This window comes from Chamaea fasciata, unplaced genomic scaffold (assembly GCF_029207755.1).
Source record: "Chamaea fasciata isolate MVZ Bird 193981 ecotype frontalis unplaced genomic scaffold, bChaFas1.0.hap1 SCAF_9, whole genome shotgun sequence".
In the NCBI taxonomy this organism is placed as follows: domain Eukaryota; kingdom Metazoa; phylum Chordata; class Aves; order Passeriformes; family Sylviidae; genus Chamaea; species Chamaea fasciata.
In genome coordinates, this window is record NW_027094094.1 from 24,667,987 (window position 1) to 24,694,731 (window position 26,745).

At 40.3% G+C, this 26,745-nt stretch overlaps 1 protein-coding gene across 2 annotated transcripts in view; it reads left to right on the forward strand.

Annotated features, from left to right (window-relative positions):
* Positions 1–26,745, forward strand: part of CSGALNACT2 (chondroitin sulfate N-acetylgalactosaminyltransferase 2) — a 32,329-nt gene that overhangs the window by 2,832 nt on the left and 2,752 nt on the right. The window contains exons 2-8 of one of the 2 annotated variants that reach the window (XM_066191534.1): positions 11,966–12,138; positions 12,273–13,520; positions 20,922–21,138; positions 21,671–21,772; positions 23,313–23,491; positions 25,082–25,176; positions 26,251–26,332. In XM_066191534.1, coding sequence (XP_066047631.1) covers positions 12,857–13,520; positions 20,922–21,138; positions 21,671–21,772; positions 23,313–23,491; positions 25,082–25,176; positions 26,251–26,332 — 1,339 coding nt within the window. In that variant the 5' untranslated portion in view covers positions 11,966–12,138; positions 12,273–12,856. The remainder of the gene's footprint in view (positions 1–11,965; positions 12,139–12,272; positions 13,521–20,921; positions 21,139–21,670; positions 21,773–23,312; positions 23,492–25,081; positions 25,177–26,250; positions 26,333–26,745) is intronic. The other variant, XM_066191533.1, reaches the window with a different exon arrangement.

A 26,745-nucleotide genomic window follows, 5' to 3' on the forward strand; every position in this document is an offset into this window, starting at 1 on the left:
TTTTGGTGCAAAAGGAGTTGAATACTTGGAGCCCCATTTTAGGTGCAGCCTGCTTCTGCTTTTATTCAGGCCTTTTAAAAAATTTTTATTGTAAGGCTGCAGGTATTTTGTGTATACCTAAAAATGTAGACAGGCAAGTTATTTAGCTTAGTATTTCTTGGGTATCTTATACTTTGTGGTGTGCGTAGTCTAAATTGGTGAGTCTGATGGTCACTGCTAGCTGAAAAAGAAACTTCGTTTTAAAAATCATTGCAAGCTATATGTAGTCACTAAAGATGAGAGATTCAAGGGAAAAGGAAAATGGCTTTTTTTTTCCCTAATCCTTGAAGGTGCTGCATGTGGAAACATGGCTCACAAAAATACTTGTGAGAAGCTTGCACTCTGTCTGCTGGCACTGGGCTGTCTGTGCTGCAGCTCTGGGTTATGGTAAGGCTGGCAGGAGCCACTTGCTCCACAATTATTTCTAAATGGGGTGTGGTGGAATAATATCTTGGAACAATCTCTGCTTTACCTTACTTGGTTTTAAAGGCTCTTTCCATTCTCACACCAAATCCTCTAAACGCAAGTTGATAAAACTGACAAGTTATTTCAAGCTGTGAGTGCAAATGTGATCTCTGGAAAGTGCATCAACAGAGTTGGTGTTTCAGAGTGAAGTTCAGAGAATCCAAATCAGATGACGTGAGGGAACTATCTTGAGGAAATCTTGTATGTACTTTTAAAATCTATTTCCTGACAACCATCTCCAACTGTAATAAAAAGTGACTGTAGTGATTGGCCTGTTTACTGATTTGTGGCTGCCTGCAGTGTAGGTGCTTTCCAGCACGGTGCTCTTGGTTCTGATTGCTTCCTTTAGCCCTTGCTGCGTTCCTGGGAGAGTTTTGGTCTGGAGCCCATCTCCCCGCCCCCCCTGCAGTGGAGGGTGCCCGTGTCTCCTTAGGGAGGTGCATTTGAGGAGAGTGTTGGCAGCTGTGTTGGGGGGTGACGGCAGGGGCAGAGCTGCCTCGCTTTTACTTCAGCCTTTTCCCCCTTTTAGTTCTTTCACTGGTGGACTGAGTGAGTGGTACAGGGCAGGTCTGGCTGGCTTTTGCTCTTACCTTTCCTCCTCCCCTATGCTAAATGATGGTGTTTCTCTGGTGAGGCAGCTCCTGTCAGAGGATCCTTCTTTTTGCTACTGCACTTTCTGGTAGGGATGTCGCTTAGGGCAGCTGGGAGACACAGATCAGCACCCAACAGCCACCACATGCATCCTGCTGTCAGTGAGTGTCCCATCAGCTCCTCTACTGCGGCCAGAAATGACCAGAGATGTCCAGCAATGCATTGCTTCAATAGATGGAGGGGTAAGAATGTTTTCCTGTGGGAGTCTGAGTACAAGTACACACTTGGCAGCTAAAGAAAAAGTGTGCAGAATGGAAGTGCTGTAGCTGGCTCAGCAGCGTAGGGGTGGCTGGGCTGATGCTGGGAAAGGGTTTGGTGGGCAGACACTTTTGGCACTTGTTCTCCCAAAAACTAGGGAAAGTAATTTTACTCTTCTCTGGCATATTGGAGGGAATTTCTGTTCTAGGAAACTGATACGCCAGTTGTAGAGCAGAAGTAAAATTCTCTCATGGCTAACAAATCCTCTGGAGATGTGTCCTACCCACATACTTTTAATGGCTATCACTGGCAGCAGTCATCTCCTTTTGCTGAATGTAGCTCAAGGCTGGTTCTTGCATGTTCAGACTTAAAATAATACAGTGCAGAACAGGTAGGAGTTAAAAGTGGCTTAGAAATACAATACTTGCAGTTATTGTATTTCAAGTAAAACTGCTGAATAGATGAGGTTCTTCTATGTAGACACCTGCTTCTTGTATTTAACTTTGAGAAATGAGCATCAACCACAAAATGAGGTTAGTATGTCTGCACTGTTAATTGTGCTTTTTGTCGAGACAGTAGATGAGTGCTCTCATAGAAGGGCCAGATTTATAGGACATCTGACTTCTCCAGAAAGTTTATATGAATCTACAGCAGTTTTGCATTGACTAGTCCCAGTTAATTGTATAGAGAAAAGGGCCCTGATAGTTTTTCCGATGCCATTGCCAGAGACACGGAAGGACAGTTTCTGGCTTTCAGGTGTGTAATTGCAGGAAGACATGAAAATTTAAAGCTGGTGGCTGAGGTTCTGAGCTGATTCTGTGTGTAGATGTTGTGTTTGTAGTGTGTTGTGTGTGACAGTTAGTTGCAGTCAGGTCGGTAACCAGGCAGATGTTCTGCTGCCCCAGTGTTCCTGTGTGGTGTTTGAGACTTCTCCGTAGAAACAGCAGAAATAATACTTAGGGAGTTCTGGGTGGAGTTTGTGTTGCTGCTGCAGGGGCAGGTGTTGAGCAGCAATGCACAGGAAGCAATTGAAGCTTGTTGGGAGCACTGCGAAGTTAAAGCAGAGGAAATGATGTAAATGAGCTTGGAGTGTGTTTTAAGCACACTGTGAAAACACAAAATGCTAGTCTTGAGCACTGTTCAGAGTGAACCCACAGTTCTGAGGCGAAGTCATAAGTTTCTGTGGCATAAAATCTGTCCTGTAAGAGTGTTTTGGGTGACAGCTTTCAGATGACAGGTGGTAGCACTTCTGTTGTCTCCTAAAGGCTTCCACAAGTAGTGGTGTCAAAAAGGATGGCACTTGTCTGCACTGTTTATGCTGCTCACAGCCCCAGGGGCAGCAGATGCCTTGCATGTCTTGTGCTCCGGTAGAGTGAAAATTAAGACTGCTGAGTGATAGTAGATTAATCCATCTTCTGTGTGCTTTGTGTGTTCCTGATACTTGTAGAAGTCTACTGAGGAAGAGACATACAATTTGTGAAGTAGGAAGATGAGTATTGGTTGCAGTCAGTGCTGGCTGGACAGAGGTTTTTTCCCAGCACAGTCAAAGCAATGCTCCAGTAAGATGCCTCTGGAGGGCAAACTTTGCCCCAGTGCCCCCAGTGTTTGGCAGAGGACTGGAAGTTAACATCCAAAATACTGTATTACAGTGTTTTTATTTTGTACCGAATTATTCAGTATACATCCAAAATGCTGTTAGCATACAAAATACTGTATTAGATTCTGCTATGAAGTGCTGCTGTGCACGTTTCTTCATATTGGATTTTTTAAATTAGATTTTGGACATAATCCAGTGTTTTTGAATTCTTTTGTATTTAACTCTTCAGAAATCCTCCTTAGTTTGAGGTCCTGAGCTTCTGTTAGGGTGGAAATGATGGGGATTTAAATCAGCTGTGTGAGGGGGCAGGAAGGGAAGGAAGAAAACCAACTTTAAACCAGTGTTAAAAGAGCATAGTAGAAGTTGTTGCCGGTAGAACAGTGTGTTAAATATGGCACTTCTGACAAGTGTCTGTGGTAACAAGCTGTATGTCCCTGCTGTGAAGCCAAAGCCAAACAAGCAAAAAAAGTTAGAAAAAAAAAAAGTAGTGAAATATGAACACAACTAAAGAAGAGTGCAAGGAACCTGCAAAAACATTTGGCTTCTCTCCCCTTCAAACGGCAATGATCTCTTCCTGAAGAAAAGGGGAGGAAAGGTGGCTCAAGTGGTCCAAAGACTGACTTCAGCGACTTGAAAAACAGAACATGAGAGGTGAAGCAGCATAATGCGAAGTATTCAGTGTTTGATGTTTCTAGTTCATGCTGGCAATTTTTTCAACACAAGGAAAATATCAATAGGTAGTTCTGACAAGCTGCTGGCATTTCTGCTTCCGGTGAAGCTTGGTGTTGCTAGTCCTTTAAGAGTAAGTTAATGCTTAGTTATAATGCCAAACTGAAAAATTACAGATGACATAAGCTGTGCTTCTGGAATGCACCAGATGTTTCTCAATTGTTTGGCATCCAGCTTCCATGGCTGGTGACATATTCATGGCTGATGTGTTGTGCTGAAAGCAGAACCTGAACTACTATGCTGAGTTTTAGCCTTTCTAAAAACATTTGTAGTTCGTGCTCCTCCTTACATCTTTGACTGTGGCCTGAAGAATAGCAGTGAGCACAGTTTTGAAAACCACATGTGAATTTAAGCTAGCTGATTCAGTTTCATTTAAGAAAAACCTCAGGGTGATTGATTTTGCAAAGCAGCATTTTCTCAAAATTTCTAGATCAAGTAGTGTTTTAAACTGGTCTTTGTTATTTTAAAATTCTCAGGCCAAACTGCCACTTGGACAAAATGCACAGAAATGTCTTCCAGTGGTCTCTTCAGGAGTCTTCAAACTTGTACTGAGGAGACTTATGTACACATATTCCCTGGTCCAGGTAACCCTCAAAAAATTTGGCAATAAATCATAACTTCAGTGAGAATATTGCTGTGATTCATAGTTGTCCAACAGAACTTTTTTATGAATTTCCTGTAAAGTATTTCTGTTTTCAAGATGGATATTAATAGAAGTTTGAAAGTATTTTTTAAAAAGTTGGATGCACTTGAGAATTTAACTTTTCTCTGTTTTTACTTCTCCTGCTACAGCTGCATCACAGTCTGGAATATTACATCCTTGAAAACAGTGACACTCTTACCGTAGGAAAAAAATCTAAAAAATGGAAAAAAGTTCACTCCTCCACATTATTAAGTCTAACTTTTTTTCATTCTCTGGCCAATTTGCTGTAAAACTGTTAGAAAGAACACTCTGGGTATGGACTGTCCTTTTCCATCTCTTCTTTTCATAACTTAAGGAAAAGAAATCTCCGTGTGAGAACCACCTGTGAAAACCTCAGAGGGAATCTGTTTTCCTCTACTACATTTTCAAATTTGCTTTACAGTACGAGGAAACTGGATGCATGACCTTTATTCTTATCTCCCACAATGAGAAGTCGTCCACTGGCTCTGTGTATGAAGCTGAATGACAATTATCCTTTAAAAACTACTCAAGAGTTGGCATTTATATTTTCACTATGCTTAGGTTACAGTAGTTATGTTATCTTGATCTCCATATATAGAGAAATAGATGACAGATCTGAGAAAACAGAAGGCAACTTGATTCTGAGAATGTAGCTAGATGTGGAACTCAGGTGAGGCAATTGCAAGAAAACCACATTATTTTCATCTTTGGTTTTGCCAGCTGCCATTCCACAGTGGATGACTGCAGTCATTCTCCTTGATTGGTTTTAATAAATAGGACATTGTGTCAGTGAAAATGTAGGTGTGCTGTGCAAATGCTGGCCATGTGAGCTGGGATCACCAGTTTTACTGTGCTGTTGCATTTGAGGGAGCACGCTCAGCTTTTGTGGGGGAAATATTTAACTGGGGCCTTTAAAGAATATTTCACCTTTCCCCATTCCCTTTGATTCAAGGTGATGCTGTGTTGCTAAGTGTAACTGGTTTTCTGTCTTTCTAAAACAGGCTGTTTTCGGTGCAAAAAAGCCCTACCTAGAACATTGCTTTTTTGAAGACTGCTGGGCATCTTAATTTCTGCCTCTTGCTGCAGCTGTCTTTCATACAGAAAGAAGTATAAATCTTCCCTGATAACTGTGCTAAGGTAGCTCTTCTGTTCTTATTTCTAGGTTGAACTCTAGCAACCAACAAAGAAAGCACAATGAGTGTAGTCATATAAAACTGCTGTTCCTTTAATTCCCTGACAATAAGGGGAAGAAGACATGCTTCACCAAACTTGGAGTTTGTGGTTTCCTTGCCAAATTTAAAAAGAGGAATAGCACCAACAGCAGTGTAGAAGCCCACAAGCTGAATAATATAAGCAGTAGGAAAAGTTGTGTCATATAGAAAAGCTGCTGTCCTGTGAAAGCTGAAGGTAGAGGAGCCTAACATGATCGCTGTTCAATAACAGTTTTAAAACAAGCAAGCAAATGAAACTCCTTCAGCTGGTCCTACCTAGGACATTTAACCTAGTTTTTCTTGCCAAGCAGATGTCTCTTCATGAAAGCAATAAAGTTACTATGAGCTGTCTTCTGTTTCCTGGCTTTATCTGAAATGGAATAACACTGACCAGTGTTGTTAAGGTGTAGCTGGTTGGGTTTCAAGTTTCAGTTTTAATTCAGCATTTTCCAGACAACTGGACTTGCTTTGGACTCACTGAAGTCAAAGCAGGACATCTATTCATAAGCTCATTGCTTACTTTGGATTAGTTATAAGGTAAATAATGTGAATAATACTGTTCTTTCATTTGTCCACTTACCTATTTGGATTTGGTTTTGTTTAGGAACTACAAATGCCAGGACAAGCGATAACTTGCTTGCTTCTCTCACTTACAGGAGATAAAACTGCTTCAGCAAAAGGTTGCTCTTTTTCCTTGTTATTTCACAGTAGGTTATGAAAGAGTTGCATTTAAACCACTACAGTACAGTTAATACTTCCTTTGAGGATGACAGCAGGACTGCTTTTTCCAAGTATTGTCGTGGCAAGAATACCGCCATTCCTAGGTTGTTGGATATCACCTTCTGCTTGCTTTCTCTGAGAACAGAGGCAATGAATCCCACAGTATTTCCTATTCTCTTGGCAAGCTGATTTATTTTTTGGCCGAGTACATGGGGCAGACAAGGGGGTGTGGGGTGCATGAGCAGGATGGGTCCTTCCTGCAGCCCGCATGTGTTGCTGTTGTAAAAACACATTCCAGGGAACTTGAAACTGAGGCAGAAATTGTGAGAGGATTTGGGCAAGCTGTAAAGAGCGTGGCCTGCTTGATTGTTCTTGATTTCTGAGATGATTGAACACCGCTATTAAAATGAAACCCTACTCTTTTCTATGTTTCTGTGTTTTAAAAGTTAGTACAAAGTGTGTTGCTTCAGTTGCATGTCCTGAAAAGATGTAATTAATAAGCAGGATCTGGTCCGTGGAAAAGGCAGGGTTTCTTATTGATTTTATCTCTCCCTGGTGTCGAGAGTGAGTTAATCTATCACATGAAACAAAGGAGATAAGAAACCCGATATATCTTCTGTGTATACTGCAGTCTCTAATGTGGCAGTGGAAATTTGTGGAGGTTTGGTCTTAATTTTATTTTGGAGCCCAGCATTTCTGCTGGCAAAACAACAGTGTTGCTTTTCGTAAGAGAAACCATTTGCATAGAGAATATTCTTTTTTGAGTAATAAATCCTGTGATTGCACCCTTCACTGAAGTAACTTTTTCCTATGTTTCCTGTGCCTGAACTACTTGTTCCTGGTGCGCTGTGAGTTCTAGAACGGCCCCTGTGCCAAAGGCATGATTTTCTTTTCCTTCCCATTTAGAAACTAAAATGTCTGAAGTTACCTATTGCAGATATGCTCGAGCACTTTAAAATTCATCACAGGCTGTTGTCTGTCCATAATGTGGACAGTTCAGCACTGCTCATTTTTTTTCTCATGTCTTTCGTTAAAAATGGGTGAGATACTCAGTGTTCAGTCATCGTTGTCCCGTTTCCCCCATGGGACTCTGGCTTTGGCAGAGGATAGGAAACTCATGAAAATCAAGAGGTAGCTTGAAGAATTCCTTTTGGTGCCAACCAGGTAAGGTGAGCAGTGAAGCTGATGTTCAGTGCTTACCATCTGAAGAGCGGTGTTGGGATGAACTGGAGCAATGTGTCATACTCTAAACTTTCAGAAGGTTGAAAATAAGCTCTGCGTGTGATTGGTTTACCCTGGGCAGTGGTTGCAATGTGTACAAGCAAAAACTTTCAACTTTTTCAGAATTCAGTGTGAAACTGGTAAGGTCTAAAATATTGTGTGATTATTTTGACTTTCCTATTGCATTTATTGAATGCCGATTGTCTTTCCATAAATTGATCGTGGCTTTTAACTTCTCTCCCATCCAATAGTGCATATGTATGTGTGCTTGGGAGGCAGAGCCATAGCTGAAAGCATATCTGATGGCAGAATTGAAATAAAAAGATGGGGTTTTTTGGTTAGTAAAGAGGGTGAGATTCATGACTAGTTTTCTGTGGAGAGTGAGAACTTCAGCAATTAATTCTTGTGAATTTTTTTTCTCTTCCTTCCTAATGGCTGACAAGTGTGACTTAGGTACTGGCTCACCTCGAACTGTGTAATAAAACCCAGACAAATTCTTTTGTCTTTTCTGAGACTATACCTCAGCAGTCTGTCTAAGCAGAGATGATGTGATGTGTACTTCAGGTACGGTTTGAGGTTTTTCACTCGGGGATTTATGCAAAGATTGTCTGCAACAGCAGATGCCCAACTTGCTTTGTGTTGGTTTTCATCAAGTGAGAACATAAAGGTGTGCCCAGTGTTCCTCTAACATTTCGAGCTATTCTGTTCTCAGTGGCACTGTTCTTCTGAATAAGAAGGGAATACGCAAGGGATGAGATTGGACCTTATGTTTTCATTGTGTAACTTGCCAAGAAGAGAAGTATGTGTGTGGAGGAGGCTTAAGACACTGAATATCTGTGGCATCTGGGTGAAATTATGAACAATAAAATAACTCTTAGCTGGAATTTCACGGGCAGCTAAACAGTGACCGTCTAGGGCATGCTGAATGAGAATGACATGTCTAAAATAAAACATGCGCACACAAGGAATGTCCCCACGGTCTGGCATGAAGCCAAGTGCATACTGAATTAGGTCACTGCTTCAAGTGTGAATGTTTCCCCACTTCAGAAAGATGTACTCATCCTTTGCAACAAGGAACAAAAACAGAATGTTAATATAATTTAAAAAAAGTAAAGCATTTTCAATTAGCATGCTGGTCTGTTCCCTTGTGCTTAGAGAATCAATGATCTTCTTTTGTAAGGAGCAAAAACATTTCCATTGTTGAATATACAGAAGGCCCTGGAAATGCAGAAAGAATTAACAACCCAGGTGCCTCTGGGAAAACCTGCAGATCTCTATAAGCATTGTATAAGCGTCAGATGCCTCATTCTTGGGAAATCATACAGACTACTGCGAATAGATTCATTCTGAAGGACTGAAATGAAGTTAAGTACCAGCATGTGCAACTCTAAATTTTAGAACTTAATCTTTAAGCACTGAAATTTCAGGGACTTCTGTGTGATTACTTATTACCAGGTAATCTTACTGTCCTTTTTTATAAACTTCAGAATGTTCCGTGTAACCCAGTTAGTTTCCCGATTGTGATTTTTGGGTTCCCATATGCTTTTGCTTGTTCTGGGGTTTCACAGCCTGCTTTCTCTTGTAATCATATTCTACAGCCTAGTTACTGGAATTCCTAAAATAGGGCTGTGCCAGACCAAATTCATATCAAATTTGGGTTGTAAATATGCAAAAACGGGGTCTTTTTTTTTTCTCCCTGAAAAGAGAGGATAATGAAATAGAGTGCTCATAAGCCATCTTTTTCCAATGGGATAAGAAGGAAGGAAGGTTCTTACTGCCTTCGCTCACTCCTTGAAGTATTCAAGATGAAATGTGTCATACTCCTTTATGATGACTTCCCTCAGCAGAAGTAATACTGAAGGAAAAAAAAAAGGTATTTGCTGCTTTAGCAAACCAATTTACCCATTCAGGTCTCCATGTGCAATTTTAAATTTTAATGTTCGGCATAACTGGTTGCACAAACATTCCTAGCCTTTAAAGGCCATGGTGAAGCTCTAATGGGAAAAACGCCTGCTCTTTATGGTGTTGCAAAGAATGGTCAAACATAAATAGGCAATGCCCGTCTCTGTAAAAAGGCTGTCTTGTTAATAGGATTGTCACTAGCCCATAGATAAAGGGTTTCAGCTAATGAAGGAGTAATTAGAGCCTGGAAGTAAAAGTACCAGTGAGCTCTTTACAGCCCTGCTCGTGTAGTTCTCATTGCTTCAGAAATGGCTTATTGTATCTCTTCGCTGAGCACCCCTCAGGGCAGCGCTCCCCCAGAGAGCCCTCTGCTGTAAATGTGGAAGGGCCAGAAATCCGCAGGGATCCAGCGGCGAGCCCCGCGGGGGTCTTCTGACTTCCCTAATCCGTGTTTACCGTAATGATGTCTGTTTGGCCACAGTGAGGAAAGGGATGGAGAGCAGGAGTTGCCTCACTGCCCCCTGCTATTGACTGCGGGGATCGTAATCTCCTGGTGCATTGTGTCCTCTTGACACCACGTCAGGAGATCTGTTCTCCCTCGCTTCTAAGACATGAATGAGACCTGAAGAAATTTAGTGACTCACCAAAGTTGAACGCAGGGCAATCTATTAGTGGAGCAAGAATTCACTACAAAAGCCTGCTAGAATTAATGCTCCATCTTCAGGGGTTTCAATTTGTCACTTAACAACAATTAGAATAGTTGGGGCTTAATTTACTGATATTTTATGCAGGTTAGGTGGTTAGATTATTTTTCAATACTCCTTTGCTGATTGAAGATGTGTCAGCCTCTGCCTGGAGTAGCTTTAGTACAATTTAGCATTTACGGAGGTTTAAAAAATTTTGTGGTTCTTTATGCTATTAATTGTGGGTTCACCTCTTGCAGTCTAATAGAACAAGAATTCAGTAAGAGATGTAAAAAACCCTCATGTGGTCATCTTTGTACTAAAGAAAGCTTGAGATGATACTGTATCATTGCCGTGAACTGCTTTTATCCTGTAGATGTTTTTCTTCTCTCCCCCTTGATTCATCACGTCTGGACACTGGTCTGAGGATACATCTGGTGTTGATCACTCTCTATAGGCATTCAACTTGCATTTATATAATGTTGTGTTTGTGCAGTGAGAAGTGACTAATTTCTGGCTTGTCTGGGCTTGAAGGGATGTTATCTAGTATTCAGCTGATAAAACTGTTACTTATTTTGTGTCAAAGTCTCCAGTAGCTTTCCATAAGTTCCAAAAGCTTCAGTTTCAGATGAGTAATTGCCTTTAATCTGCTGCATTAAGAATTTCTATGTAATCTATGTAAATTATTCATTAACAGAGACTTCAGCACTACAAATAGTAAAAACTGCTTCAAGCAGTCCTATATACTTCAGCTGGACAACTTCGAGGTGTGCGGCTCTTGCCAGACTTGGTGTGCATGATATGCCTGCAAACTTTGAGTAGGCTGTGGCAGGCATTGTTGCTGGTGGTATGAATAAGTCACTTCATCTTTCAGGCCTTCTAATCGGAGCTTTCTTGCAAGTGAAGATGCTGAATATGATGATACCACTGCTCAGGGGTACCTGATTGGCACTGGAGCAGTATCCTAGTGCTGGAAGCTGAATGGGACGGGAGGAGTGTCACAAAGACACAACTGGGGAGACACAGTGCCAGGTGTGTGCTGTAAACACCTGGGGGGCATTGTGGCACCCTGACTGAGTGGCAGGGTCAGCACAAGGTGGGCTGGGTGGCAGCTGGCAGTGCCAGGTAAGTCTGTCTAACCCATATAGAAGGAGTATGGGAGTGAGCAATGTTTTTCTAGTCCCATAAGGATAGTGAAACTAAGCTGGGAGTCTCAGAACTTCCCCCAAACCATAATTGCATAACACAGTCAAAATGGATGTAGAGCTAAGAGGTCCCTGGATAAATTTTAATGAGCTTCACTTATTTCATACAAGCAAATTATAAATTAAAGTATTTTATTAATGTTGAAAGTAGACTAACATGCGATGAGCTTTCTTCTTATCTTTTTATGCTGTCATTGAAGAGGCCCATAAAACATTTAGCTGACTCTCAGTGCTGAGTAGGATTTTTGGTATCTCCCTCTTGCACATCTGTGGTCTGTTTCTCTGGTCTTTCCCTCTAGGCTGGTTTGGTCAGTCACATAGGAGCGTGACTCGTGCAAATGGTCACTGCCTCTTTGTGCTAGCCTAACCATATCAGAACATGGAAAAATTAGTGGGTGGATTATCTCAGCATCCCTTTCATCAGTCAGGGATTGGCGTTTGAATTTTAATTTCTGTTGACTTTGACTTAATCTGAAATGCGGTTTCTGTAAACTTTGATATTCAAATCTATAATACTTTATTCATGAGTGAACAGTTATACCCTGTAAGGTATTTACTTAAAGTAAAAGCAAATGAAATTGCAAGCAAGCTTCTGCTGCTTCAAAATAGTTCATGGATTTTCTTTTTCTGAGGAGTAGGAAAGGCATGGGGTTTGTTGGTATCTTTTTTTCCTCCCACAGAGTAAAACGAAACAAACCCAAGAAGGAATGGGGGAGTTAAAACAAACGTGGAATAAACTGTGGTGAGACTAGAAGAACCATTACTGCTTTGGCTAGCTGTGTGACAAATGCGTTTTATTGGACTGTCCACAATACTGTTTTCCAGTCACTGTGTCAAAGGGAGTTGCTGATGGGTAATGCAAAGGAAAGAAATGTTTTTTGTTTCTCCTCACTCCTTCCACCAGCAGTCTTTTGCATGCATGTGTTAGAACTTTGTTCATGTGTTTCTGCTCTGTAGTTCTAATACGCACCTTTCTTTTAATTTTAGGTTCTATCCTCGTTTTGCTGACTCAAACCACAGATTCCAAGGAAAGGAGGGGAAGTGGAATAAAATACTCAAGTGCCAGAGGAAAAGAAAGACTAGCCAATGAAAATTACTATTGCTAAAATGTAGATTGCTCTCACACCTAGTGGTGGGGGGGAAATTGCTGTGTGTTCAAAGCCTACAAAATTACTTTTGCAGATTTCCCTCACAAAACTTCAAATAAGCTAAGCCCCTTCAACTGAGGCTGAATTAGGAAATGGAAATATGATTCCTTGCTGGTGTCTTCCATCTTCCTCCCCCTTTGCAGGTTTTTTTTGTTTGGGGTAGGTAGGAAATCCTGAACAACTTGTATGGCGTCAGCCAGACTTACAGTTGATGGTTATGGATGACATAGGAACCTCAGATGTACGTCTCTGCAGTGACACCTGATTAAGGCAAAGCTTGAAAACGGCTCATCAGCTATGTTACTGGAACTTGTAGTAGCTATTACAGTTGGCGTTTTCTCTCTAAGATTTGAAGTCTAGGGTGATGTCCCCTGGAAAGCAAGAGCAGACAAGTCATCTTTTAGGGTTGGAAACAGAAATAATATGAGAATGCCCAGAAGAGGCTTAGTAATTCAAGCCAGGACTCGTTGGCTGTTGGTGGGCCTTGCTTTACTATTCAGTTTAATCCTGCTCATGTATTTGCTGGAGTGTGCTCCACAGACAGATGGCAATGGATCTCTGCCTGGTGTCGTAGGTGAAAGCATGGGTAAAGAATACTATCAAGCTCTCTTGCAGGAACAAGAAGAGCATTATCAAAACCGAGCTACCAGTCTGAAACGTCAGATTGCCCAGCTAAAACAAGAGCTTCAGGAAATGAGTGACAAACTGAAGTCCCTGCAGGAAAAAAAGAGCCCAAAGGTCAATGGTATGAACTACCAGGGCACCAAAGAGCAAACATCCAATGATCTCCTAGAGTTTCTTCATTCCCAGATTGACAAAGCTGAGGTGAGCGTGGGGGCCAAACTGCCTAGTGAGTATGGAGTCATTCCTTTTGAAAGCTTTACATCCATGAAAGTATTCCAGTTGGAGATGGGGCTCACTCGGCACCCAGAAGAGAAACCCGTTAGAAAGGATAAACGAGATGAATTGGTGGAAGTTATTGAGGCTGGCCTAGAAGTTATCAATAATCCAGATGAAGAAGATGGACAAGATGAAGATGATGGAGTAGGAGAGAGGCAGCTATATAGTGAAAATGATTTTATAGAAGGTATGTTTACATGCTTCTTAGCCCCTTAGCGGAATGTCACAACAGGCATTTAATGGTGTTTGTACTTACAGGTGTTGTACCTATTTGGATAGAGTCTTGAAGAGTAATTGCACAATAAGAACCTTTATTTCTGACGATGAGATTACTGCTTCATTACCTTGTGTTTTTAGTGGAGTAACAAATGCATCTCAGAAGGGCTCACCACAAGAGGTGTATGGGAGAAGCTGTATCTGCTTAAAATACTGATGCGTTCATAATTGATTGTAGCCAAAGTCAGTGTGACACAGCTGCTTAAGGTACTAAATAACTGAAAGACTTTCAGTGAAACTGATGGCAGTGGGAGGGAGAAATTGATTCATCTCTCTAGTTAAGCAATCCAGGATGAAGCTCCGTGGTTTTTCTTCACTCATCTCTGTGCCACTTTTAATTAGTATTCAGGCATTTGACTCTCTTAGAGTTGGCACAGTTGGCCACTGGAGGGAGAGGTAGGCTATGTTCTGGGCCTGTCAGCTGAGGAACTTGGTGTCCTGAATAGTCCTTTCATGGTACACAGTTATGGGGTCTTCTAAGCTGTGCAGCCTTGAACAGTTCTTTTGTTCTCTCTTCAGTTTTGTCTCAGTGCCTGTAAGTTTAATTGCAGAACACATATGATAAAGGCATGTGTAGCAGTTAAACTTTGAACACTTAGTAAAGCCCTTAAATAATGCAGGAGTGACAAATCCCATGGCAGGTGGCTTTCAAGGTATGGTCTTGTGCAATGGAGATAAGTATTATCAAAAACTGCCCTAGTACCTCTTCTTTATACTTTAGAGTATTAAATACAGTTCATGCTGCCATTAAAAACCGAAAGGTGGACCGTGTTAGAAGACCATTACTGTAGAAGGGATTCTGGAGTAAGTACTGATGTCTGTATTATTAATCATGCTGGGAAAAGATACCACTGGTCTTGAAATAATGGGTTATTTCAGTTTCAGAAGATGTAATTGGTCTGTAGTGCAAAAAGTCTCTGCTTTTAACAGCTACTATGTTTAAAGTTTGATGCAAGTACCCCTCTTCATTCCAGAAGGTGGTGCAGGGCATGGAATCCACTCAGCTGGGTCAATGCAACACAGTCTGTTGTGTTGCTCTTTGTACAGTTCTCATTTTAAACCCTATTATTTTTTCCAGGGGTAGTCAATCTTATGCTTTATTTCTGCATTAAATATTCAGGTGCTTTTCCATTGCTGTTTTAGATATCACTCACGCTCTGGTGGATTTTTATTTTACCATGACTGACATAGCAGTTGATTTTTTAGCGTACTGCCTTTAATGACGGACGTTCAAGAAAGCAAATAGTTTTAGGACCTTAGAATTATACTTCATACTTCTGCCTCTGTTCACACTAGTATTTGTTTTTGGAAATCAAACTAATTTCCTTTTGCTGTGAAGACAGTAACTTCAACCACAGGGTTCCAGGAACTATAGGGAAATACAAGTCTTGTATGCTGCATATGGGTGTGTTAGCAACCAGCCATAGCGTTATCTGTATCTATTAGTATCTTTCTTCAGACAGAAGCTGTGGGTTGTGTGGGTATTCTGTGGGTTTTTTATGTGCAAATACTACTGTCTAATTTAGCCAGCAAAATAAGGCAGCTTTTGAATGTTAGCATATTTTTCCCCACCCCTGTTTTTCTAAAACTCGGAGGTAAGAGGCAGACCCAGCTGGTGTTGGTGCACACAGGTCCCTAGCCCTGCAGCCCCATGAACAGGCTCTAGCACTCTGCCTCCACTGCCTGTGCATCCCCCTTTGATGGATGTCCAGCTGGAAAGCTAATGCCTTTCTGTTTATAAAATATTACTCCCTTAAGCTGTCCTAAACTGGTATTGAATTGAAATTGCATAGCAGACTTGGTGTATCAGCTGAAGTCAGAAGAGGTCTTGTAAGGGTCCTAAGAGCACATCAGAATTGTTACTGGGTTAATGTTGCTTATTTAGAGAGAGTTTTTTAAATTTGGCTTCAGTTGTAGCAAATAATTTAAGTTCTATATTCTCTTCAGTTGGTAATTATTTTGTAATAAGTGGTTTATGACTAAAACTAGAGTATTTTGCAATTTGAAACTGGAGGCTGAGAAACTTGGTGGGTTTTTTTGTTTTGTTTTTGGTTGGGGTTTTTGGGGGGTTTTTTGGTGTTTTTTTGTTTGTTTTGGTTTTTTTTGGGGGGGGGGTTGGGTGTGTTTTTTTTTTTCTTCTTCCTAGGACAAACAAGAAAATATGGTACTGCATTGCTTGATGCATAACCATCATGTTTTATGCTCTGTATAGATAAGTTGATTTTATTTTCTGACTTGCAGGATTCTTTTCCTCAAAACTAGTGCATATCTATATACAAAAACTTAGTCACAAAAGTGTGCTACAAGAAATAGGCATTTTTATTCTAAAGTATTTTAACTTGTTACCTCAACAGGCTATTTTTATATAGGTCAATATTTGGTTCTGGGAATTATGTCTACTGTTTTCCTAGACTTGTGAAATAGTAGACTAAACTTTGAACTATGTAATTTTTTGTGAAGTGTACTTTCAGGTACTCTCTCGTTAGAGAATTTGGTGACTGTTTAAATAAGCTTAGAATATCTTTTCTTGTAGACATTTTTACTTAATGGTGTATTTTAATGTCTGTTGAATATGTCTGAAGTTCTTTCCCAGCATTTGTTGCCTCCGATGCCCCGTCAGTGAAATATCACTGTCTTCATTTGAAAACACATTGAGATTTTTTTGTTTCTTATTGTGTTTTAGGATTTCTCTATATTGGAGTAACTTGACAACAAATACTATTAACTTGAATTTAAAATTGAACTGCTTTCTATTTTATAAACAGGAATTTCTGAAATAAACTTTTTTCTGAAAAAGTACACTTAATTAGCCAATAATACTCATGGTAGTCTGAATCCACTGATTTTTATTACTCTTAATACTGTGCAGGCCAAAAAAGTTCCAAATACATGCTGATGGATGCAACTTTATTGCTGCCACTCTGCATTTTTGCTCTGTGTCCTTGATTTAACTGTTCCTGTAGCTGCCCTGCTGCATGCTCAGCCTCTGTGGGCTCTGCATGAAGATGGTCTGTTTTCTACCAGCAGAGCAAGGAATCTGTATCCACAACAGGGAGCGCTCTGGCCAAGTGTTTTCTGAACTGATGTTATTTTTTTAGCGTTGCAAGACAGAGTGATGATCCAAATCTCCTTTGGAATTGTGATGAGGCAGAGCTGCTACAGCCACGTCATGGTTATGTGCAGGCTTTGAGCAATAACACTAAGTTAAAAAGATTTCTAAGTGTATATTACAACTACAAAGATAGTTTCTGAAAACTTCAAATTATTTTTCACAAAGCTCAGTTGACTTGTTCTACTGATGAAGAGAAAACCAGCAAAATTCTCAGCTTCGTTTGCTGTACCTGTTTTCCTTTGCAGCAACCCTCAATGAAACTTCCAGAATTCTGATATTAACAGAACAAAAATCTGACCTGAAAAAAAGTCTTGTTCTGCAGTTGCTGTTTGAGAAACACTTTGAAGTTGTTTTTGGTTTTTTTCAGTGTTTACATTAGATCTAAGTGTATGAAAAACAAGAGTATCCTATTCTCTGTGGATGAAGAGTATGCCTAGAGAGGATAAGAGATGCGATTTTACATACTTTCACAAATGAATGCATTTAGGATTATGACCAATGGACCTAACTGCTGAACTGCATGTTTTAGGATAGACCTCCATTAAAAATAGATTTCTTTGAGATCAGTATTTGATAATATTGAGAAATTGAGAGTAATTCAGAGGAGATAATAGTATTACCTCTGTTCCCTTTCTCCAGAAGCCTGTGACATTGAGTCTTGAATGGTGATAGAGGAGCCTTCATGGACACACTTCACTATCAGTGTAACTGGCTTATTTGGGTTTACATTTATCAGTGTAATTGGCTTTTTTAATCAAGAGATTACAAGCTCTTCCTTTGCACAAATATTTAAAATGAACCTTTGGAAAATAGAAGCACTAGTATGTTTTCAGAGGCTAATTAGCAATTAGCTAATCGCTGATAAAGGTCTTGTTATTGAATGTCTAGCAGTGCTGTTTGGGCCCAATTCTCCTGCTTCTGTGTTTCCATTTGAAACTGGGCCAAGTGTAGAAACTTTCTTTAGGTTGTCGTCAAAAGGAAGACTCCCTACCCATCCTTGGCATGTAAAAATGCTTTATTCCCATGCTGCAAGCTTCCAAGTGCTTGCAATCCTTAGAAGAGTATGGACTGTTTGTCATGCAAACAGCCCCTGTTGCGTGTGCTGCATACGACCAGAAACCGGCCGCTGTCCTGGGAACTTCAGTGGAGAAACCTAATATGCACCAAGACAACCAGGTCATACATCTTAAATTCCACAGACCAAACAGCTTTCTTGGTAGTTGTAAAGCAAGTAATGTTCAAGGCAATAGAAGAACAGCTTTTTGGCTTTGGCAGTAACTGATCCCCAGGATTCCTGTGTTTAATTTTTTTGGTGAGAAGCAGAACCTTCTGCAAAGGGAGTAAAGCTTCGTGGACCAGGAATAGCAACTGTTAAATTATTTCTGCTGCTTTTTACCTCTTTGCTTGTGGAGTTCTGTTTTGGATGGCAGCCAAATGTGTATGCTAGTTGGAAGGTGAGATAACAGGTTTTATTAAATGAGTCAGTTCCAAGTGTTAAAAACCTGAATACACTAAGAAGTAAACCAGATGTGGGTTCTTTTTCTGGCTGTTCTCAAATCTGGCTTCTGTGTATAGAAACTTTAGTCCGATAAAAGTAACCTAATTAGTAGATTAGCAAGAGACTAGCTCATAGCAAGGAGAATAACTCGAGGAGTACATACTATTTCAAAGAAGTGTGGCTCTAGTAGCATATTGAGATTCAAAAGTTTAGAATCTGTATTTCGACATTTGAATGTTGGCAAGGCACTATTCAGATTTGAATTTGCATATTCAGATCTTCGTGAATTCACAGCAGTGAGTTTTGCTTTTGGGTTTTTTTTTTTAATTAGTCTTGAAAATTTTATTCTGTACTACAGCCTTCTGTTGTAGACTGACATCTGAGCTTATCGTTTGATTAAAGATAGGCTATTGGCAGCTGGTATGCTTTTTAAAAACTTTACTTATGTTGTAAGTGGTATTTTTATCTGTCAACAGCTATTGGATAGCAGATAAAAATAAAATATAAAATACTGAACATTGCTTTCCCCAGGAGTCCTGGTACAAAATATTTGCTGTCTATTACATGAAAGTGTGATGTATGAGCACCGTGGTGCATCAGCTGCTCCATTAACCAAGATGCTGTTTTCAAGCTACAGTGCTGGACTGTGCAGCAATGGAAAAGGGTTCAGAGGGGTTTAAGATCTGCTGCTTCTGACAGTCAGCATTGTGGACTTTCATTGTTTGAAACACCATTTTCGGTGCTTGTAATTAATAATGATTTGAAAATAAGCATTAAAATGTAGTGCATACTTTATTCATCTCTCTGTTGACAAAGGCATAAATGTGAATTTCAGGCTTTTCAAGGAGAGCATTGCAGAATTTTGTTCAAAGGGTAAAAGCATCTCAGCTGAGAGGTTCAGTCATCACTGACTTCCAGTGTGATGGACCATCTTGTTCTGCTACACCATGTGTCCCACAGCCCCTCTCTGGTGGTCATGCACATTTCCCCATGGGGTCTGCTTGTGCGTGTGCTTGTCCACAAGACAGGACAGAGCTGATGATGGGAGGGGCACAAGGAACTTGCTGTGAAAGAGAGACTGCTGGGCAGGAAGAGGGAGCACCAGTGAATGAAACTGCGTTTGATTTGGGGATGGAGGCTGGAGCACAGGAATACAGGGGTAGATTTAGGGAAAGGATTTTCTTTTTAAATGGAATCTGGGTTATAGAGAAAGAAGTTAGGTCCAGGTGGTGTGCACATTCCTTTGCCTCTTGTATGGAAAGGGAAGGGAACATGGAGAATACTTGCCTGGGCATAGGGAGAGACACAAAACTCTATCATCCCTTCTTTCTGGTTCCTGAGACAGTCAAACCTAAGTTGCTCGAAGGCTGAGAGCTGCTTCCTTAATATACTTAGGTGTTGATTTCAGTTGCAAAAAAAGACAACAAAAAGGATAATATCAATGCTGGGTACAAAAGAGAACCCTTTGTGTTGCCACTATGGCTTGTCTACTCTGTGCCCTGCCAGCAGCTGCTTTCTGGGTGGGAGGGATTCCAGCTGCTGAGGAGACTGGCTTGGAGAAGGGGCAGTTCAGGACAGCCAGGTGAATGGAAATGCATTGTGTGAAGGCAGGGATGTGCATCACACTTAGGAATATGCAGCTGTTTGTAACTTTCTCTGTGGTCTGGGTGGCCACTTAACTGGAATGTAATGCCAGTTCATGGTATAGCTTGTGGTTCTTGTGGATAATCCATCTTTTCCTTGCTGGTGAGAGGAGAGCAGAGATGGGATGAACATAAGGCTTTTTTGTTGGAGGATTTTTTCTGTCATCATTTCTTACTCATGTTAGCATAGCTATGGAATTAGCAACACAGAGTTTAGTAGGGTCAAAACAACAGATGAGCCTCAGTTCTTTCCTATGTGGTGTAAAATTAGAGTCTGTTGGTTTAACTTCCTTCATTGATGGTCCTTAAGTTAAAGAACCGTGTTCCGAAAGGGCCAGATTTTTTTCTGTGCATTAGGAGTAAAATCTCAGAGTCCTGTTTCTGGAGGGACTAGCATTGTTGTCCTAAAGTGTGACAGCCACATAGAAAACATCTGCCTGTGTCCTTGGAAGATTATGGGTGTGGTAAAATACCACTTATTTATCACATAGAAAGCATTAACTACTGGTCAGCAGTGAAAACAATTCAAAAGCATTCCAGTATTATCACACAGTTGTTTTGTTTAGATTCTACATGTCAGATTTTGCAGACTTTGTCAAGCAAGTTACTGTCATTTGTTCTGCCCACAGAACAAATTGTGCTTTTCTTGTGTTGATTACTGGCCAGATGATCTCAGATTTTACTGTGGACTAGCTCAGGGCTAGATTCTTACTGAAGGGCTTAAGAGCAGGCAATATTAGATTTCAGCCATCTTTTTCCATAGCAAATAGCTGAGAAGACCCAACTCTTAATTCTGTCTGAGAAGTTGGCATAGGACCATGAAACCTGTTGTCTATAGAAGCAGGGGAAGCTGGAGTTCATTTGGGATTGTTTCTCAGGTCTGACCTAAAATGGTAGAAGGGTGGTTGTGATTAACAACAGTTGTGGAAATTTCATTTGTTTTTAGGAGAAACCCAGAAGCTTTGCCCCCCTTCTTTAGTTCTTAGGAAAATCAGTGTTCTGAAATACAACTGCTGGGATCTTTGACTTTACATATTACTTGTGTGACTTATTCTTCAGGTTACTATCGTACAGAAAGAGATAAGGGGACACAGTATGAGCTGTTTTATAAGAAGATGGATGGCATGGAGTACAGGCATGTCACCTTGTTCCGACCTTTTGGACCCCTCATGAAAGTGAAGAGTGAAACGGTCGATATTTCTAGATCGATCATTAACATTATTGTTCCTCTTGCTGGAAGAACTGAGGCTTTTGCACAATTTATGCAAAACTTTAGGTACGTGCATGAGATTATATAGTGAGCTATGTTGCTGATTTTCAGTATTTTGTTTCCTTTTCAAAGTGAATTCCTGTTCTGGTTGATTTGCAACAGAGCTAATGATTCCAACATTGTGTGCAACTGCCTTGGGATGTTTGTAATGGAACCTACTGTATGGAAAAAAACATTCCTTCTAAAATGGCTTAACAGGTTCTCAAATTGCAGCAAATGACCAAATGTTAGGGTCATTGTGAACCTGGACACACATGATCTTGAACATAATTTTTGTATTTACATCAGTTGTAGAGTGCCTGTTTATAAAATAAGGTATTGGAATGTGACACACAGTATTGGAACCTTCTGATTTAAATGGGCAAGATGGGGAAAGAAGAGGGGAAAACATCTTTCCTTGTTCTCTTTGAAGCCATTTGACGCCTAACCAGAATACTTCAATCTGCTAATGCTTTTCAATGCAGTAGCATTTAAGTACCTGAAGTATTTTGTTGTGTTGCAGGTAATTACTAATATCAGCTTATCTTTGTCTTTGTAGGGATGTATGTATTCATCAGGATAAGCGTGTTCACCTCACGGTGGTGTACTTTGGACAAGATGGTCTATCAGAAGTAAAAAGCATCCTAGAATCTGTAGCTAGGTAAGTGTACCAGTCCAACATCAGTCAGTACAAACAATATTGATTGGCATTTTAAATGGTTTTTAAAAAAGAATGAAGAAATAAATAAAGTTTATTCTCCATTACAGGTTACTAGGAAATTCATTATTTATTTACTGTACACTATTTATGGTTGCCATTTTACAGTTTAGGTTGCAAAAGTTTCCTGAAGACTACTAAAAATCAAGTTATAGCCAGAAAAGACTTTGAGGTTACTATCTGGCAGTCCAAAAAACAACAGGGGTGAGTTTTGCAGTGGATGTTCAGTCATGCTAACAGATTGATTAGAGTTTAAGTTCTTTGGAACTGGGATGTACATTTTAATAGTTATTTCACTGGAGAAACAATTTTATTTAATGATAAGGAAGAAAAATGTAGTAGTCAAAGTAGGCCTGTACTTACTCTGAGCTGTAAAATAAGTAAGTACACAGTTCATCATGGCTGTCTCAGCAGTAGCATTACATCAGTATAGATGTAAAATTCCCGAATGTGTCTTTTATGGGTTTTGCTCCAGAGAGATGGGACCGGTGTCAAGCATCCTTTACCCTGTAGCCAAGGGGCTTCTTCGCGACCTGAACTCTTGCACTCATCCCTGGGCTGGGAGCCTGTTCCCTTGAGCTCTCGTGTGAGCCCTGTCTCAGGTGCTGGCCAGGCTCCTCTCCATGACATGGGTTAGACACAGGCTGCTTCGTCAGCAGCCTGGAGCATATGATGGAGAGTTGGCCTGACATATACAGGCATCTGGTAGGAAGGGAGGAGAGAATTTCTGCATTTTTTTTGCCGCAGTCTCCCTAGCACTTGCTGTGTGCTGTACCCCTCCATTTTTGAGGCCTCTGCTGCCTGCCCTGTTCCCTGTGAGATGTCCCTCAGAGCACTGAGTCAGTGCTGCAGGCTCACTGGGCATCTACCTGGTTCTGTATCTTTTTAGTGGTGCTACCCTTGAATATCCTGTCTGTTCTCTTCAAGCATTATCCTCTGAAGTGTCTCTGAAGCAGACACTTAACTTTGCTTGAAGATGTTGTTTTGGCTGCTCCTGTGCTACTGTTGCACAGCGAGGAGAAGCAAAGTGCCGGGCTTATGTGGCACCACCACACAGATGGCCTTTGCCCTGTGAGTCTGATGATGCCAGGATTCTGGCTTCCTGTTTGCCCTCTTCTCTGAACTGGCGAAGACAGATATTTCTCTGTTAGTTAGGGCTTCTTGGTTTGTGGCAACAAGTTTTAGATGCCATTGTAATTCAGGAGAGCATTTTAATTCCTGTCAGTTAACAAAAGGCCTTTTAATATGTCTGAATGATTAAACACAAAGTGAAATGGTATAGAGTAAGACTGGTTTCTATCATTTTACAAGGTTTAAAATTCAAATAGACAACTAACTGTAACAGTTTTTGTTTTCTCATTGTGATCACATAACTTTTTCTTTTTAAATTTCTGAAATGAAATTCCTGTAAAATGCTAATATAAATGGTCCCTCTGCCCCTCCCCACAGATTTATTTTGGGTTTGGCTCTGTTTTTCTTGTAGAGAAACTGACTTCCACAATTACACGCTTGTCTCCCTGAATGAGGAATTTAACCGAGGCCGAGGACTTGACATGGGTGCCAGAGCCTGGGAAAAGGGCGAGGTCCTGATGTTCTTCTGTGATGTTGATGTTTATTTCACAGCCGAATTCCTCAACAGCTGTCGCTTGAATGCTGAGCCCGGTAAGTTCCCTTATTGTTGCTGGAACAGAGCCTTGTCACCGTGCTTGGCTTCAACTGGTCTGTGCTGAGCATGTGGAAAACAAAGAAAACTCAGCCAGAATGGTGGAACTTGTTCAGTACCACACTCCCTGGAAAATTAATCACACTCTGCACAGAAGGCAATAATATTTAGACTGAGAAAAATATCTTCTGCCTTAGTGCCTTAGCTTGTTTTAAGAATACATTGTCTTTTTTGTACAACATGTATAATTTTTGTGTTTTCTTATGATTTAGTTGTCTGAAAGAAAGTGGACAGTTTAATTGCTTTAACAATTAGACTGCATGTAAATCTGTATAGCAAAACTCAGCGTATTTCTCTGCAGTGGAGGATGATTTTTGTTATGCTGAAATCTCTAACAAGTTTGGTTTATCTCTTCTCACACACGTATGGCCAAGACATATGTCACATGTGAATGGTTTTCAGTAGAGCTACAGTGTGCTCCTTATGGAGACTGCGCTAATGTTCCACTGTTCCATCCCAAGCTCTGAAATACTCTGATTGTTTGTATGATGCTTGCTTGTTCTACAAGCTTCTGCCAAGAAGGGTAAAGCTTTCTTGAGTTAACAAGCATGCTGCTGAGGACTTCCTCCTGTCAAACTGTGTTTGAGTTCTTTTTTTAATGCTTACTCTTGTTTCAAATTTGTTGCAGTCAGAAACCATTTTCTCCAAATGTCAATTTGGAATCAACAGATATTTTTTCTTCACCTAACAAACAGGCAAGAAAATTCTTCAGAATCCAGATATTTGGGTTCTGTTTCTTGCTTTTTCTTTCTTTGCTGTCTGTCTCTGTACTTCATGAAACAAGTTGTATAAATAATTGGAAAAACTTTGGAGGGGCTTATTTTGTGAGCTTTAACAAGAAAGAGAGTTCAAGAGACTGCTTGAAATTCATACTGGCAGTTTGTCACCTTTACTTCAAATGAGATCTGAAAATGCTGCTCACTCCTTCAGAATTTGTGCCCAAGTCAGGATAGTGAATATTCTTGTGGACTGTTGTCAATACCTTTGCAGCATTGGTGATGCAAGACGTTAGTGGAAAAATATTTACCTGGCTTCTATAATTGACACAGAGCTGGTGTTTTCAGCACAGTCAGGATTCTCCTGGTGCTTGATGCCCTTGCAGGATGTCGTGGATGTACCTGCTTTTACATGTTTGTGGAAAGAGACAAATCCATAAAACTCAGCAATGCAAGGTGTTACTTGGATTTGATAATTTTTTAATTTTACTGTGGATCATTATTGCAGGAATTTTTCAGTCACCTAGAATGGTACTGAGATATCTAATTTTTATCTAAGCATGTATAACTAAATGTAAATCAAGTGTAGTATATATAATATGCATACATACGTATTTTTTTAATCCTATGGGCTCTGCCCCACTAGATGTTACAGGCTTCCTAGGTGGGAAGTCTTAGCAGTTGGGACTTGTTTTTATTTATTTCCACTAGATGCCTGATGGTAATATTTTACATAAAAAGAGTGTTTCTGGTTTCTTTTTGCCTTCAGAAAGCGTGCCTACAGTGAGTTAACAATTATCTTTTGACTTCCAGGGAAGAAGGTTTTCTATCCTGTGGTATTCAGTCTTTACAATCCTGCTATTGTCTATGCCAACCAAGATATACCACCTCCTGTGGAGCAGCAATTGGTAAGCAGCTTAATTTATTCTGGGTAGAATTCGGTGTGCTTTTTATTAAAACAAAATTAAGTGTAACTTAATAGTCTGTTTGGGATATCTTATGACCTTTGGCACTGTATGTCTAAACCATTTTCTCTGTTATGGGCAAAGCACTTGGAAAAAAAAAGTGTCAAACTGTACAAAACTCATTCTTAGATAAACTTTGGAGTTCCACCTAGTTTAAAAGAAGTAATTGCTATTAACCAAATGAAGTTGGTAGTTCTGATCTACTGCTTATTCTGGTTTGACAAACCAGTATTTTAGGAAGATGGTGGCATTGTGTGGCAGCGACTTTCATCTTATGTTCCAGCGAACAAAGCATTGGTGAAAGGCAAAACCCTCTGAATGATGTGTCCAGTCTGACTCTCTTTCAAGAGACTGCGTAGATGAAATTGGGTTTTGCAGCTGAGACTTCTGGGATGGACAGGTCTGGAGGAGGAAGAGAAGAGAGTAGTCTGAAGAAGAGCTGTATTAAAAGGAAACATAATAGCTCTCATCCGTTAAGTTGTTTGCAAGGATTCTACTGAAAGCTGGAGGGAAGGTTTTGCTTATAGTCTTGGAGAATCACAGCTGAGAGAGGAGGAGCCCCTGCCTGACAGCTCTTCTGTTCACTCTTTTAAACTCTACAGTATTATGGTTGCTGACTTCAGTCACAAAGCTTACTTTTCTTGTCATATCAGATCAAGACACAAATGTGGCCTAAGAAAATGGCTAGGAAATGGAGTGTTGGGAACAGGTGATTTAACAGGGGACTAATTTACTGCTTGGTCTGGGCAGATACACAGAAAATAGAGGTGGTGCAGCAGAAACTGGTGTGGAAACTGCAGTGAGGGTGTGTGGAATTGGAAGGCAGAGGGTGAAGTGAACAGCAGGTGACTGGGAAGCCCCACATGACTGCATGACACAGAAATACCAAAAGTGTTATTATGCTCTATCCTGCACTGAACAAGTAATTGGAAGAGCTTAGCTTTCTGCAAAATGAAGTGCGGTGTACCTCCTTGGTTGTATTTTATGTTTCAAAATGATACTGGTTTAAAATTGCAGGTACACAAGAAGGATTCTGGTTTCTGGCGGGATTTTGGCTTTGGGATGACTTGTCAATATCGGACAGACTTTCTGACTGTTGGTAAGATGAGACTAAAGCAAAAAAGTTGTGCATTTAAAAAGTGATTCTCTAGTCTTACCTAATGACAGGAAAGTAATACATTAATTTCTTAAATTATTTCCCCAAGCCCAGCAGTCAGACTTGCTTGACAAGTTTGATCAGTGAGATAAATTAGCTTTTCTGGACTTTGATGTCCCATCTGTTGAGTGTTTTAAAAGACACTAAAAAGTAGTTTTAGTAGAAACATTTTATTCTAGAACTTTTTAAAATACTTCTTTTTTTTGTACTTTGTGTCTGTCTGAAACAAATGAATCAAGTTTAAGAACCATGTCACTCAAATAAACCACTCACATAGACAGGAAGCATTCAAATCCTTTTTTAAAAATAACCCTGAGAAGTTGAATACAGTTGTTGGAGTCTTTAGGAATGTGCTT